Raw genomic sequence first — 16,401 nt, forward strand, 5'->3', positions numbered from 1 at the left:
CTCTCGCATTTGTCCACATTAAATTTCATATGCCATTTGGACGCCCACCAGTTTCCGATATTTCACAGTCCACACGTGTTTTAACAACCTTGAATAGTTTTGTATCATCTGCAAATTTGATCATCTCACTCGTCATTCCGATTTCCGTATCGTTTATAAATATGTTAAATAGTGCAGGTCCCAGTGGCACCCATGACCATTTAACCCTACTGTTTTCTGTCCAATAACCAATTCCTAATCCACACCAGAACCTTGCCTCCTATCCCAGGACTCTTCTCAGGAGCCACTCATAAGGAACTTTATCAAAAGCTTTCTGAAAATCTAGCTACACTACATCAACCGGCTACACTACATCAACCAGCTCACCTTTACCCACATGTTTATTCACACCTTCAAAGAAATGAAGCAAACTGATGAGGCAAGACTTCCCTTGGCTGAACCTATGTTCTGTCCCATTAAATCATGTTTGTCTACATGTTCTGTAATTTTATTCTTTATAATAGTTTCCAATATTTTGCCCGGCACTGACGTCAGGCTTACCGGTCTATAATTTCCCGGATCACCCCTAGAACCCTTTTTAAAAATCGGCATCACATTGGCCACCCTCCAACCTTCAGGTACTATAGATGATTTTAACAGGTTACATATTAGTAACAGCTGATCAGCTCTGGTCCAGCATCTTTCTCCCTCCCCCTCCAGGTCCATCATTTCTTTCTTCCCCCTCCACCCTTGGATCCATCACTTCTCCACCCCCACCCCATGGCTTTTCTTCCCCTCCACTCCCCAGGTCCAGCACTTTTATTTTATTTTCCCTCTCCTCCACACGGTTCCAGGGTTTTTCTCTTTCTTCCCTCTCTTTCCCCCTCCCCCTCAGGTCTACTTTAAACCGTGAACCATGTCTTCAAGGAGGTTTCCCGGTAGCAGCAGTAACTCATCACCGCTGCTTGCAGCCTCTCTTCAGCCGCGACCCGCACCCTTCTGACAAAACTTCTTGTTTACACAGGGGTGGACCAGGGCAGAAGAGACGCTCCAAGCAGCGGCTGTCAAGTACTACTGCTGCCTGGGAACTTCCTTCCTAGATGTGGTTCAAGGTAAACAGAGGGGGAGGAGAGTGGAAGAAATGTGGCACTGGGCCCCCTGCTGCTCTGGCTCCTGTGGTCTCTCTCCACATAATCCAGAGCTTTCACAGTAGCGGACAAAACAATGTCAGTTTTTGCAGAAACCACTATCCATTACCACCCTAGGTGACTTCCACACCAACACTGACTCTCCTACCCAAGTGCTTCCAGCACAAGAAACGAGCTCCCTCCAAGGCTTGCATCACATCCAGACAAAGCTCCTCCTCACACAGTTGGCACTAGCCAGCCATGCTGCCACTGGAGCAGCAGCTCCTGCAGGTCACACAGCACTTGCTGTATTCAGCCTGCCTCAAGTCTACACCAGTGATTAAAGGGCCCACCACTTCACCTGGGATACTGCAGAACCCCCCCCCCCCCCCCCCCAAGACTAAGCTCCAATTCAGCTGCACACCTCAGTTATTTAAATATATATATACTAGTAAAAAAGGCCCGTTTCCGAAACCAATGAAACGGGTGCTAGCATGTGGCTTTTTTTTTTGTGTGTGTGTGTGTGTATGTGTCACAGAGTTTTCGTGTGTGTGTGTGAGGGTGGGGTGTGTGTGCAGGTTGTTGATGTGTGTCTTTTTTTTTTATTTGTTTTTTGGGTGGGGGGTTGAGGGATGTGCTGTGCTGGCAAAGTGGGATGGATTGGTGTGTGGCTTTGAGGGTGTGTTTCTGTTGTATTGTGTGTGTGTGGTTTTGTCTGTCAAAAAGGTTTGTGGAGGGGGGTCTTTCTGTTGGTGAAATGTAAATGTGGTTGTAGGAGGGTCAGCCTTTGCTGAGTGGTGGATTGTTTTTTCCAGGTTTTTTTTTTGTGTTGTGCTGAGGCAGCAGTGTTGTTTTAGATGGGCGGAAGGTAGAGGAGCACGTTCTTGGTCTGTCGGTATTTTTTGGCCGTTTCAGGGCTGCTGTAGGGGAACGCTGGAAGTGAAATGTGCTGTGGGAAGCAGCGCCGTCTTTTTCCGCTGGGCTGGGGTTCTGGGCATCCTGGAGGTGGGAGACGGCTTGCCTGAGGACGCGGATGGTTGTTTTAAGTTGGTGGAAGGGAGAGGAGCACGGTCTTGGGCCGTCGGGGGGTGATCCGGTATGTTCTGTCCATTTCAGGCCTGCTGCAGGAGAATACTGGAAGCAGCGCCGTCTTTTTACGGGTGCTTTGGGAATCCCCGAGGTGGGAGATGGCTTGCCTGAGGCTGGGGATGGTTGGGCACGTCCTTGGCCGCTTCAGCAAAAGGGGAAGAGGAAGGGGGTAAGGAGTTACCTGCAGCCGCGTGAGAAACCGGGTATTCTTTGTTTGTTTTGTATTATTAGTTTGCATTTCTGTTGTAGAAAGAGTGGATGCCTTTCAAATGATGGAGGTGGTGTGTCGGTATGCGGTTGTTTCTTTAGTTTTGCAGCCAGTCTCCAGTGATTCCTAGGCAGGGAAGGAGTAGGGAAATTTGCTGCTGGCTGGGTCGCAGGTAATCCTTCCAGCTGGGCCACAGCTTGTCCTGTTCGCCCACGTCCCAGATGGTGAGGGGCACACTGTTCTCCGGCTCCACGTCTAGCGAACCCAAATATAGTCTGTGCTATAGGCCCTCCGGCACTCTTCAGTACCGGCATTAGGCATTTGTCCACAACAGGAATATTCTTCTCTCGTTCAAGCGGTGGTTCTGTGCTCTCCGTGCTGCACAGATAATGAGCCATTCTGCTGGTAAATGCTCCTCCCTTATTGCCACGTAGTTTCCTCTGATAGGTCTGTCTTACGTTGCCTAGCGTTGCCTGGGAACGGTTTTGTGATGGTCCTTTGTGTTTCAGAACATTGAGTGTGTTTTTTCTGATTGGTCCGTCATGTGAGGGCGGGGCTGAGAGACATGGTCAGTGTTGTGGCTTCACCACCATGAATCCATGAACCCTTCAGGGAGTGACTGAGTGACTTCAGAACGTTGTCTTCAGAACGTTGAGGGTGAGTTTTATTATAGTAGATTTCTCTCAACTGCTGCACAAGTCAGTTTAGGCTCTTTGGTCACCTCCCAAGAGCAGAAACAGGATAGATGCCTCTGCAGCTCAACAACACATTACAGGTACAGGAGGGACACAAACCAGCCAAAGTTTACACCTCATGGGCCCCAAAGACGGGCCTTCTCATAGCTATAACATCCACAGAAGAAGTGACCAAATACAACCCACTTCTGGAGAGGCTTATATCCCTCTAGGTCCTTCAGGCCAGTCATGATGTGCACAAGATTGCTTGCTTACCATCTGCTGAAAACAAAATACTACCCGTCAGTGGCTGCACAGGAAAATATATAGGGTGATGTCATCAAATCAGTTGCTCCATCTTTATCTGCTGGTAGGACAGCATAACATGTCTGCACAGAAGCTGGCAGAGATGTGCTGGTGGAGGGTTTGTAAGCTTGGCCCAAACTGGACAGCAGTTCCACCCCGTCATGGCATCTGCCACCAACAGCATTTGCAGACTCTTCCCTTAGGGGCTGCAACACTAAAGGAGATGTTGGTGCCCCTTTAGGAGCACTTTGAGGTCAGAGGATAGAGGGTTGTGCCTGCACTTTTATTTATAATACCTAGAGTTTTTCAGGATAGTGAATAGAAAAGCTAAGACTAAATCTGTTTCAACTCTTCAATCTCTGTTAGCAGCCCCATGGATAAGCATGTGATCTCAGTGGACTTGGTGAGTGCCATTAATCAGCCAGGACTTTCTACTCAGTCTACCTCCATTTAAGGCATTTTTTAGACCCACAGAAAAAACTACTCCCCTCTCTCCCCATGTGGAAATGTTTACACTGGCATTCTGGAGGGTGAACAGCATACAGGAGATTCTCCCAACTGAGTTTCACTCTCAGGGGTACAAGATCCAACTATTAACTCAATAGGTGAGACATTTCAGGAAAGTTGGTTACTGGTGAAAGAACACAAGACAAAAAGAATGTAGATGAAAGAGCAAAGAGAAGATATTTCTGCACGAGTATTCTGCACTCTCCTTGCTACACTGCTCTGGCCACAGAATATTTCAGTATCAAAGTATAAATGAAAGATTTTAATTCAGAATTACTCTATACTCCTCATTTAAAACAAACACCAGGGTAATACGAGTGAAGCTAGTTAGACAATAATACTTATTTTTAAAAAACTAACAAGAATTGAGTTTGAGTTTATCTAGCTTTTTATTACAATAAATGTAACATTTTTTAAATTAATTTATAGCCCGCCTATATTCAACGTGGTCCCAATTCATTATACAAGAAACCAAAAAACAAAACCATAAAATATATTACCTTTGCCAATGATCAGTCCAGTTTTCGCAGTTGGAACAATAAAATTAAATTCTTGAAGTCCACCAGGTGGCCCCATGTTCCAGTTGCCTTGACCTCTACCTCTTCCTCGACCTCCTGGTCCAGGACCAGAATTACCCGCCTATGTAAACAAAGGATAGCTGTCACACAAGATGTCTCAACTGAAAATGTATTATTGCTTTCAGAAATTATAGTCTTAAGTGATTATATAGTCTATTTAAAAATGTACACTTTAAAGAGCAAGCAACTGCTAATAAAACTAACCTCCTAAATACAGCTTATAAAATTAACTCAAATTGAGAAGGACAGGGACACTTGGTAGCATACTCTGGTACCACTTATGAAAAAGTGCTTAGCAAGGATCCTGCTGTCCACAGAAAAAAAATCATTACAGATATGCAACTATGCTTTCTCCATGGATAGTGATCTCTGTAGTCACACAGGCTGTGACTCTCCAGCTGAGGGGTTGCAGAGAGTACAGAAACTCCCCTTTTTACAACTTGTTTGGATATTATGGTGGAGAAGCCCTTTCAAACATTAGGTGTATAGATTTTAAATTAATGCTCAACCAAAGGTACTCAATTCTGTAGCATGGTCAAGGTAATCCTGATTGGGGATGGTATGGGCAGATGACTATGTTGTACCTTCACAAAATGTCTTCTACTGAATTGCTCTCTTTGCTCTCAGCTGGTGAGCAGTAACTTTAGGAGGAAGATTTGTATTATCAATCAAACTAATTCCGTCTGATCCAAGTTTATTTTTCCATTTGTTATACAACCCTATTGATATAACCATCTAGGGGGTTTACATGTACATTATAATTAAAGTGAGGAAAATATAACTACAATAATTATAGAGAAAAAGTTAGGAAGTGAGGGTACAGCTGCAACTGCAATCCATAGCCAGAAATGAGAGTTGTGAGGACCTAAACCATTAACTGCCCTAAGAATTTCTAAGGAAATATTTTACACTTGCCTTAAAACTAAGATTATAAGGGATCAGCATGAAGATTAAAAGGGAGATCGTTCCATAAGGATGGAGCTACAACTAAAAATATGGAAGACCGTATGAAATCAAAGCAAATTTGGCAAAAGGATGGAATTAAAAGATTGTTGCTGATCATTTAAGCAAGCAAAACAAGAACAGAGGTACTCAACTACTGCAAATTTTATTTATTGGGATTTATGGACTTGTGTCAGGATTTTATAAAGTAAAGAGGTGTGGTAGCCGTGTCAGTCCACTCTTATTTTATAAGGATTTTATAAGGAATTCTTGTTGATAGTGGTAAACAATAATCTTAGTGAAACAGTGACATAACATGGCCCCATCATATTTTTTGTTACATTTGTACCCCGCACTTTCCCCACTCATGGCAGGCTCAATGCGGTTTACATGGGGCAATGGAGGGTTCAGTGACTTGCCCAGAGTCACAAGGAGCTGCCTGTGCCTGAAGTGGGAATCAAACTCAGTTCCTCAGTTCCCCAGGACCAAGGTCCACCACCCTAACCACCTAAGCCACTCCTCTTAAACGGTCTGGAGGATTGCTGACGAATGCCACATTTAGTACATGAGGACCAAGCGGGTTTTATCGCAGGTTGTCAAACGTTCGATAATATCAGATGTTTGTTATATATTATTCAGCAAACCAGAGATGATTTGACACCAGTGGTACTGTTCTTGGTGGATGCAGAAAAAGCATTCGACCAGGTAGAGTGGTCGTTCTTGTTTGCAGTTTTGAAACAGATAGGTATGGGAGGGTAGATTCTTGGCCTGGCTCCGATTGCTATATACTAACCCGGTGGCAACGTTAAAGATAAATAGTACACACACTAAACCGTTGGAGCTTTGCACGGGAACAAGGAAGGGATGTGCGGTCTCTCAACTGTTGTTTTTGTTGTCAATTGAACCACTAGCTAAGATGATCAGGGAACATGTGTATGTACAGGGGGTGGTCAGAGGCAAACGAGACCACAAGATCATGCTTTTTGCTGATGATATATTGCTGACCTTAACCCATCCAAAGCGGTCATTGAAACAGGTGATGGAGTTGATGTCCTATTACGGACACCCGTCGGGCTTTAAAATTAATGTAAACAAATCAGAGATACTCAAACCTCACGGTACCTCCACAGGAGATAAGGACGATTCAGGAGGCATATCCTTTTGTATGGGCAGCTAAGTCTATTCAATACTTAGGTATACAAATCACCTCTAAGATAGAGAACCTGTTCCAGGCTAACTACCCTAAGAAACTAAAAGAACTCTTTGAGGACCTTGATAGGTGGGAGGGCCTAACTATATCATGGCTGGGGAGAATTCATGCCATAAAAATGATATTGCCTAAATTACTGTATCTATTCTTGGCCCTGCAGATCCCAATACCTCGCGCCTTTTTTCAGCAGCTAAATAGAAAAATGTTTGCATATATCTGGCGCAAGAGACCGCCTAGGGTGCATAGGTCGATGATGTTTCAAATTCCAGCCGGGGGAGGTATGGGTATCCCTAATTTCTACCTATATTATCAGGCAGCATAATTGAGGGTATTGGCAGAGTGGAATCCTGAGACTACTAAGAAGTGGCTACATTGGGAGAGAGCATGGATGGGCACCCGCTTTTTGGGAGATATATTATGGGCCCAGGAGAGTGAAATTTTGGCAACTGCCCGGAGGGTCCCGGTGGGGATTAGTCATCTGTTATATACCTGGCACCAGGTACAAAAAAGGATTTTCCCGGAGAGAAAATACTTCTTGCAAATAGCCATTTGTGGAGCACCGGGGTTCCCATTGGGAGAATCAGAGAAAGCGAATGCTACATACCTGTAGAAGGTATTCTCCGAGGACAGCAGGCTGATTGTTCTCACTGATGGGTGACGTCCACGGCAGCCCCTCCAATCGGAAACTTCACTAGCAAAGTCCTTTGCTAGTCCTCGCGCGCCCGCGCGCACCGCGCATGCGCGGCCGTCTTCCCGCCCGAAACCGGCTCGAGCCGGTCAGTCCAGTATGTAGCAAGACAATACACTTCAAGGGAAGACACAACTCCAAAGGGGAGGCGGGCGGGTTTGTGAGAACAATCAGCCTGCTGTCCTCGGAGAATACCTTCTACAGGTATGTAGCATTCGCTTTCTCCGAGGACAAGCAGGCTGCTTGTTCTCACTGATGGGGTATCCCTAGCCCCCAGGCTCACTCAAAACAACAACCAAGGTCAATTGGGCCTCGCAACGGCGAGGACATAACTGAGATTGACCTAAAAAATTTACCAACTAACTGAGAGTGCAGCCTGGAACAGAACAAACAGGGCCCTCGGGGGGTGGAGTTGGATCCTAAAGCCCAAACAGGTTCTGAAGAACTGACTGCCCGAACCGACTGTCGCGTCGGGTATCCTGCTGCAGGCAGTAATGAGATGTGAATGTGTGGACAGATGACCACGTCGCAGCTTTGCAAATTTCTTCAATGGAGGCTGACTTCAAGTGGGCTACCGACGCAGCCATGGCTCTAACATTATGAGCCGTGACATGACCCTCAAGAGCCAGCCCCGCCTGGGCGTAAGTGAAGGAAATGCAATCTGCTAGCCAATTGGATATGGTGCGTTTCCCTACAGCCACTCCCCTCCTATTGGGATCAAAAGAAACAAACAATTGGGCGGACTGTCTGTGGGGCTGTGTCCGCTCCAGATAGAAGGCCAATGCTCTCTTGCAGTCCAATGTGTGCAGCTGACGTTCAGCAGGGCAGGAATGAGGACGGGGAAAGAATGTTGGCAAGACAATTGACTGGTTCAGATGGAACTCCGACACGACCTTTGGCAAGAACTTAGGGTGAGTGCGGAGGACTACTCTGTTATGATGAAATTTGGTGTAAGGGGCCTGGGCTACCAGGGCCTGAAGCTCACTGACTCTACGAGCCGAAGTAACTGCCACCAAGAAAATGACCTTCCAGGTCAAGTACTTCGGATGGCAGGAATTCAGTGGCTCAAAAGGAGGTTTCATCAGCTGGGTGAGAACGACATTGAGATCCCATGACACTGTAGGAGGTTTGACAGGGGGCTTTGACAAAAGCAAACCTCTCATGAAGCGAACAACTAAAGGCTGTCCTGAGATCGGCTTACCTTCCACTTGGTAATGGTATGCACTGATTGCACTAAGGTGAACCCTTACGGAGTTGGTCTTAAGACCAGACTCAGACAAGTGCAGAAGGTATTCAAGCAGGGTCTGTGTAGGACAAGAGCGAGGATCTAGGGCCTTACTGTCACACCAGACGGCAAACCTCCTCCAATGAAAGAAGTAACTTCTCTTAGTGGAGTCTTTCCTGGAAGCAAGCAAGATGCGGGAGACACCCTCTGACAGACCCAAAGAGGCAAAGTCTACGCCCTCAACATCCAGGCCGTGAGAGCCAGAGACCGGAGGTTGGGATGCAGAAGAGCCCCTTCGTCCTGCGTGATGAGGTTCGGAAAACACTCCAATCTCCACGGTTCTTCGGAGGATAACTCCAGAAGAAGAGGGAACCAGATCTGACGCGGCCAAAAAGGAGCAATCAGAATCATGGTGCCTCGGTCTTGTTTGAGTTTCAACAAAGTCTTCCCCACCAGAGGAATGGGAGGATAAGCATACAGCAGGCCTTCCCCCCAATCCAGGAGGAAGGCATCCGATGCCAGTCTGCCGTTGGCCTGAAGCCTGGAACAGAACTGAGGGACTTTGTGGTTCACTCGAGATGCGAAGAGATCCACCAAGGGGGAGCCCCACGCTTGGAAGATCTGGCGCACCACTCGGGAGTTGAGCGACCACTCGTGAGGTTGCATAATCCTGCTCAACCTGTCGGCCAGACTGTTGTTTACGCCTGCCAGATATGTGGCTTGGAGCACCATGCCTTGACGGCGAGCCCAGAGCCACATGCTGACGGCTTCCTGACACAGGGGGCGAGATCCGGTGCCCCCCTGCTTGTTGACATAGTACATGGCAACCTGGTTGCCTGTCTGAATTTGGATAATTTGGTGGGACAGCCGATCTCTGAAAGCCTTCAGAGCGTTCCAGATCGCTCGTAACTCCAGGAGATTGATCTGTAGACCGCGTTCCTGGATGGACAAGCTTCCTTGGGTGTGAAGCCCATCGACATGAGCTCCCCATCCCAGGAGGGACGCATCCGTAGTCAGCACTCTCCGTGGCTGAGGGATTTGGAAGGGGCGTCCCAGAGTCAAATTGGAGCGAATGGTCCACCAATACAGGGATTCGAGAAAACTCGTGGACAGGTGGATCACGTCCTCCAGACCCCCAGCGGCCTGATACCACTGGGAGGCTAGGGTCCATTGAGCAGATCTCATGTGAAGGCGGGCCATGGGAGTCACATGAACTGTGGAGGCCATGTGGCCCAGCAATCTCAACATCTGCCGAGCTGTGATCTGCTGGGACGCTCGCACCCGCGAGACGAGGGACAACAAGTTGTTGGCTCTCGTCTCTGGGAGATAGGCGCGAGCCGTCCGAGAATCCAGCAGAGCTCCTATGAATTCGAGTCTCTGCACTGGAAGAAGATGGGACTTTGGATACTTTATCACAAACCCCAGTAGCTCCAGTAGGCGAATAGTCATCTGCATGGACTGCAGGGCTCCTGCCTCGGATGTGTTCTTCATCAGCCAATCGTCGAGATATGGGAACACGTGCACCCCCAGCCTGCGAAGCGCCGCTGCTACCACAGCTAGGCACTTGGTGAACACCCTGGGCGCAGAGGCGAGCCCAAAGGGTAGCACACAGTACTGGAAGTGGCGTGTGCCCAACTGAAATCGCAGATACTGTCTGTGAGCTGGCAGTATCGGGATGTGTGTGTAGGCATCCTTCAAGTCCAGAGAGCATAGCCAGTCGTTTTGCTGAATCATGGGGAGAAGGGTGCCCAGGGAAAGCATCCTGAACTTTTCTTTTTCGAGATATTTGTTCAGGGCCCTTAGGTCTAGGATGGGACGCATCCCCCCTGTTTTCTTTTCCACAAGGAAGTACCTGGAATAGAATCCCAGCCCTTCTTGCCCGGATGGCACGGGCTCGACCGCATTGGCGCTGAGAAGGGCGGAGAGTTCCTCTGCAAGTACCTGCTTGTGCTGGAAGCTGTAAGACTGAGCTCCCGGTGGACAATTTGGAGGTTTTGAGGTCAAATTGAGGGTGTACCCCTGCCGGACTATTTGCAGAACCCACTGATCGGAGGTTATGAGAGGCCACCTTTGGTGAAAAGCTTTCAACCTCCCTCCGACTGGCAGGTCGCCCGGCACGGACACTTGGATGTCGGCTATGCTCTGCTGGAGCCAGTCAAAAGCTCGCCCCTTGCTTTTGCTGGGGAGCCGCGGGGCCTTGCTGAGTCGCACGCTGCTGACGAGAGCGAGCGCGCTGGGGCTTAGCCTGGGCCGCAGGCTGTCGGGAAGGAGGATTGTACCTACGCTTGCCAGAAGAGTAGGGAACAGACTTCCTTCCCCTGAAAAATCGTCTACCTGTAGAGGTAGAAGCTGAAGGCTGCCGGCGGGCGAATTTGTCGAATGCGGTGTCCCGCTGGTGGAGAGACTCTACCACCTGTTCGACTTTTTCACCAAAAATATTGTCCGCACGGCAAGGCGAGTCCGCAATCCGCTGCTGGATTCTATTCTCCAGGTCGGCGGCACGCAGCCATGAGAGCCTGCGCATCACCACACCTTGAGCAGCGGCCCTGGACGCAACATCAAAAGTGTCATAAACTCCTCTGGCCAGGAATTTTCTGCACGCCTTCAGCTGCCTGACCACCTCCTGAAAAGGCTTGGCTTGCTCAGGGGGAAGAGCATCAACCAAGCCCGCCAACTGCCGCACATTGTTCCGCATGTGTATGCTCGTGTAGAGCTGGTAAGACTGGATCTTGGACACGAGCATAGAGGAATGGTAGGCCTTCCTCCCAAAGGAGTCTAAGGTTCTAGCGTCCTTGCCCGGGGGCGCCGAAGCATGTTCCCTAGAACTCTTAGCCTTCTTTAGGGCCAAATCCACAACTCCAGAGTCATGAGGCAACTGAGTGCGCATCAGCTCTGGGTCCCCATGGATCCGGTACTGGGACTCGATCTTCTTGGGAATGTGGGGATTAGTTAATGGCTTGGTCCAGTTCGCAAGCAATGTCTTTTTCAGGACATGGTGCAAGGGAACAGTGGACGCTTCCTTAGGTGGAGAAGGATAGTCCAGGAGCTCAAACATTTCAGCCCTGGGCTCGTCCTCCACAACCACCGGGAAGGGGATGGCCGTAGACATCTCCCGGACAAAGGAGGCAAAAGACAGACTCTCGGGAGGAGAAAGCTGTCTCTCAGGAGAGGGAGTGGGATCAGACGGAAGACCCTCAGACTCCTCGTCAGAGAAATATCTGGGATCTTCCTCTTCCTCCCACGAGGCCTCACCCTCGGTGTCAGACACAAGTTCACGGACCTGTGTCTGCAACCTCGCCCTGCTCGACTCCGTGGAGCCACGTCCACGATGGGGGGCGTCGAGAGGTAGACTCCCTGGCCCGCATCGGCGAAGCTCCCTCCGCCGACGTAGTCGGGGAGCCCTCCTGGGAGGTGGCCGCGGTCGGCACCGCACGCGGTACCGACGTCGGGGACCTCAACCTGGGCGATGGGCCAGCCGGCGCCACGCTCGATGGTACCGGAGGCGCAAGCACCGCCGGTACCGGAGGGGTAGGGCGCAACAGCTCTCCCAGAATCTCTGGGAGAAAGGCCCGGAGGCTCTCGTTCAGAGTGGCTGCAGAAAAAGGCTGAGAGGTCGATGCAGGCGTCGACGTCAGAACCTGTTCCGGGCGAGGAGGCTGTTCCGGGCTGTCCAGAGTGGAGCGCATCGACACCTCTTGAACAGAGGGTGAGCGGTCCTCTCGGTGCCGATGCCTGCTGGGTGCCGAATCCCTCGGCAACCCAGAGCTCTCGGTGCCGACACGGGGAGGAGACCGGTGTCGATGCTTCTTCGATTTCTTCCGAAGCATGTCACCGGAGCTCCCCGGCACCGACGAGGAGGACGTAGAATCCATCCGTCGCTTCCTCGGGGCCGAGACCGAAGGAGGTCGGTCTCGGGGGGGCTGTACCGCAGGAGCCCTCAGGGTAGGAGGAGACCCACCCGAAGGCTCACCGCCACCAGCAGGGGAATGGACAGCCCTCACCTGCACTCCTGACGATGCACCACCGTCCGACGACATCAGCAGACGAGGTCCCGGTACCACCGACGTCGATGCAGCTATCCGATGTCTCGGCGCCGATGCAGAGGCCCGATGCCTCGATGCACTCGATGCAGGGGCGGCCGAGGAAGATGGTCTGGACGCTGACGACGTCGATGCACTCGAAGATCCCGGTGCCGATGCCGACGAAGAGCCCGAGAACAACACGTTCCACTGGGCTAGTCTCGCTACCTGAGTCCGCCTCTGAAGCAGGGAACACAGACTGCAGTTCTGAGGGCGGTGCTCGGCCCCCAGACACTGAAGACACGACGAGTGTCGATCAGTGAGCGAGATAACCCGGGCGCACTGGGTGCACTTCTTGAAGCCGCTGGAAGGCTTCGATGTCATGGGCGGAAAAATCACGCCGGCGAAATCAAAATCCAAAATGACGGAAAAAGAGCACCAAAACTTTAGAGGGAGAAAATCTCGACCGAGGCCGAAAAGAGGCCTACCCCGACGACGAAAGAAAACTTACCGGGGCAAAAAGCTGGAAGTACGGGGAGGATTGACACGAAACCCGGTGGAGGGTTTCCGGAGCACTTCCCGACTTAAGCAAAAGCTTTTCCGAAGAAAAAACACGCTCAAAACAATTTGGACGCGCGAGGTCGACTTTCCGGGGCTCGACACGGCGAAAATACGACCGTAGAGTGCGGACAAAAGAAGACTGGCCGGCTCGAGCCGGTTTCGGGCGGGAAGACGGCCGCGCATGCGCGGTGCGCGCGAGGACTAGCAAAGGACTTTGCTAGTGAAGTTTCCGATTGGAGGGGCTGCCGTGGACGTCACCCATCAGTGAGAACAAGCAGCCTGCTTGTCCTCGGAGAAAGTATATCAGAGATGGGCTCATAGAGAGCTATATAAGTTGGGACAGTTTTGGGTTAATGGGAAGGTAAAGGATTTTGGGGAGTTACAAGAGGAGTATGGACTGGAGGAAAGGGATCTGGTATATCATCGTCTGAGAAACTTTGTTCACAGACGCGCGATGGAGGAGCTGGACTTTGCCGAAACTGTTCTAGAGAGAGCTATTAGAGGGGGAGGGGCAGGGGTAGTGTGACATGGTTGTATAGGGCACTATTACTGCTCTCAACTCCACAAGACTATTATATTGGGAGGTGGGAGAGGATGCTTCAGAAAAATTACAAATCTGAATGTTGGTCGAGTGTGTATAGATATCTGTTGAAGCCATCAATCACTCAGCCACTAATTGAAAATGGATACAAAATATTGTACTGGTGGTATTATACACCTGACAAACTTCAAAAGATGTATACACAGGTATCAGCAGATTGTTGGCGAGAATGTGGGGCGTGGGGGACATTTACGCACATCTGGTGGGAGTGTCCAAAGATACGGAGAAATTAGACCTTACCTGCTAATTTGCTTTCCTTTAATCCCTCCGGACCGGCCCAGGATTGGAAGGATGGGTTGTGCACGCCTTCCAGCAGGTTGGAGACTGAGAAAAAACTCTGACTCTAGCGAGCCAATAAAAGCCCTGGTCCTGTGACCCTAGCCTCAGTATTTGAATAACAAAGCAGAAAGAAGAACAACAGTCTGTGCCCCAAGGAATTCAAGCAACAAGGGAGCACTATTGAAAACGTGCTCAAACAAAGACTCACCGACAACTCTCACCAGAGCAGCGGTATGGCCTTATTATAATGGCTCACCGAAAACTCTTACCAGAGCAGCGGTATGGCCCAACTGTAATGGCTCACCAACTACCCTCACCAGAGCAGCGGTATGGCCTGACTGTAATGGCTCACCAACTACCCTTACCAGGGCAACGGTATGGCCTTAACAGAATATCCATTTATTTATTTATTTTTTTAACTAGCAAAAAAACAGCTCTGCAAACAACTGAACCTACCAACAGAGACAGAAAGATAGAACACGGGAGGGGCCTGGGCTGGTCCAGAGGGATTAAAGGAAAGCAAATTAGCAGGTAAGGTCTAATTTCTCCTTCCTTAGCATCCCTCCGGACCGGCCCAGGATTGGACGGATTGGACGTAACAAAGCAGTAGTCCTACGGGAGGGGACCCCAGCAAACCCGCTGAAAGTACCCGCGACGCAAAAACCGCCTCCTGCCGACACTGAACATCAAGTCTGTAATGTTTAGAAAACGAATGGAGAGAGGACCAAGTCGCTGCCTTACAAATCTCCGCTGGCGGAACCAAGGAGCACTCAGCCCAGGACGCTGCTTGCCCCCTAGTTGAATGAGCTTTAACAGAGTCCGGGACAGCTTTACCTGCCAAAAGGTAGGCTGACGCTATCATCTCTTTGATCCACCTAGACGTGGGCTTAGAAGCTGACAACCCCTTACCGCGACTGGCCAACAGAAGAAAATCCTCGGTGACTGTAAGATACCGTTTAAGCACTCTCTTAACATCCAGAGTATATAACTGTCTCTGCTCTTGCGTCCCTGAGGCCGATCCTAGAACCAGAAGAAAAACCGCCTGGGACAGATGAAATCGAGACAACACCTTAGGCAAAAAGGAAGGAACTGGACGAAGAACTCCTCGCTCCTTCGAAAATTCCAGAAATGGAGATCTACATGAAAAAGCTTGCAACTCAGAGACTCTCCTAGCAGACGCAATAGCCACCAAAAACACTGTCTTAAGCGTCAAATCCTTCAAAGAACAAGCATGCAAAGGTTCAAACGGGGGCTTCGTCAGAGCCAAAAGAACCAGATTAAGATCCCAAGATGGAAAGACTGCTCTGACCTGAGGACAAAGAAGACTGACTCCCTTCAAAAAATGGACCACAATGGGCAGACTAGCCAAAGACTTACCCCGAATCCGACCTCTGAAACAGGAAAGAGCTGCCACCTGCACTTTAAAAGAAGAAAGAGACAGCCCTTTATCAAATCCTCGCTGTAGAAAATCTAACATCTGAACCACCGGACGCCCGAAAAGGACGAATGTCAGTCTCTGCACACCAAGCCTCAAAAATTCTCCAAGTGTGGATATAGTTTAGAGAGGTGGAACGCCAACGAGACCGAAGCATGGTGTAAATCACTGGCTGTGAAAAGCCCCGCTTAGCTAAACGAGCTTGTTCAAGAACCAAGCCATAAGAGAAAATCGAGCCGGATCTGGATACGGAACTGGACCTTGTACCAGCAAAGTCTTGTGAACCGGGAGCCGAAGAGGAAACGCCACCGACAGACGTTGCAGATCCGCGTACCAAGGACGTCGAGGCCTGTCCGGGGCCACCAAAATTACTAGTCCCCCGTGCTCCTTGATCCTCTGTAGGAGACGACCTATTAACGGCCAAGGAGGAAACGCGTAAAGAAGGCCGGAGGGCCACTGCTGTAAGAGAGCGTCTACCCCTGCTGCTCATGCATCCCTTCGGCGACTGAAGAATCGAGGGACCTTTGAGTTGAGACTGGTAGCGAAAAGATCTAGAACTGGAGTGCCCCAGCGCTCCACTATAACCTGAAACACCTGAGTGCTGAAAGCCCATTCTCCCGGATCGAGAGTGTGGCAACTGAGAAAATCGGCTTGAACGTTCTCTACTCCTGCTACATGCGATGCTGAAATGGCCCTGAGATGAACCTCCGCCCAGGCAAGGAGACTCTCCACCTCCCAACAAGAGTCGGCATCTCGTTCCTCCCTGGCAGTTGATATAGGCCACTGCCGAGGCACTGTCCGAAAGAACTCGCACCGCTTTGCCTACCAGAAGAGAGCTGAAGTGCTGCAGAGCTAACCAGATCGCCCTGTTCTCCAAAAAGTTGATTGATTGAACTGCTTCCAGTTGAGACCAGAGACCCTGGGTCCACTGGCCCAGGCAATGCGCTCCCCAGCCTCGGAGACTGGCATCTGT

The 16,401-nt window shown here is 50.0% G+C and overlaps 1 protein-coding gene across 3 annotated transcripts in view; it reads right to left on the minus strand.

The window, feature by feature from the left end:
- Nucleotides 1-16,401, minus strand: part of FUBP1 (far upstream element binding protein 1) — a 238,211-nt gene that overhangs the window by 135,089 nt on the left and 86,721 nt on the right. For all 3 annotated transcript variants that reach the window (XM_030206527.1, XM_030206528.1, XM_030206525.1), the window contains one exon: nt 4,391-4,529. In XM_030206527.1, the coding sequence (XP_030062387.1) occupies nt 4,391-4,529 (139 nt within the window). The remainder of the gene's footprint in view (nt 1-4,390; nt 4,530-16,401) is intronic.

Source organism: Microcaecilia unicolor, chromosome 6 (genome assembly GCF_901765095.1).
Source record: "Microcaecilia unicolor chromosome 6, aMicUni1.1, whole genome shotgun sequence".
Taxonomy (NCBI): domain Eukaryota; kingdom Metazoa; phylum Chordata; class Amphibia; order Gymnophiona; family Siphonopidae; genus Microcaecilia; species Microcaecilia unicolor.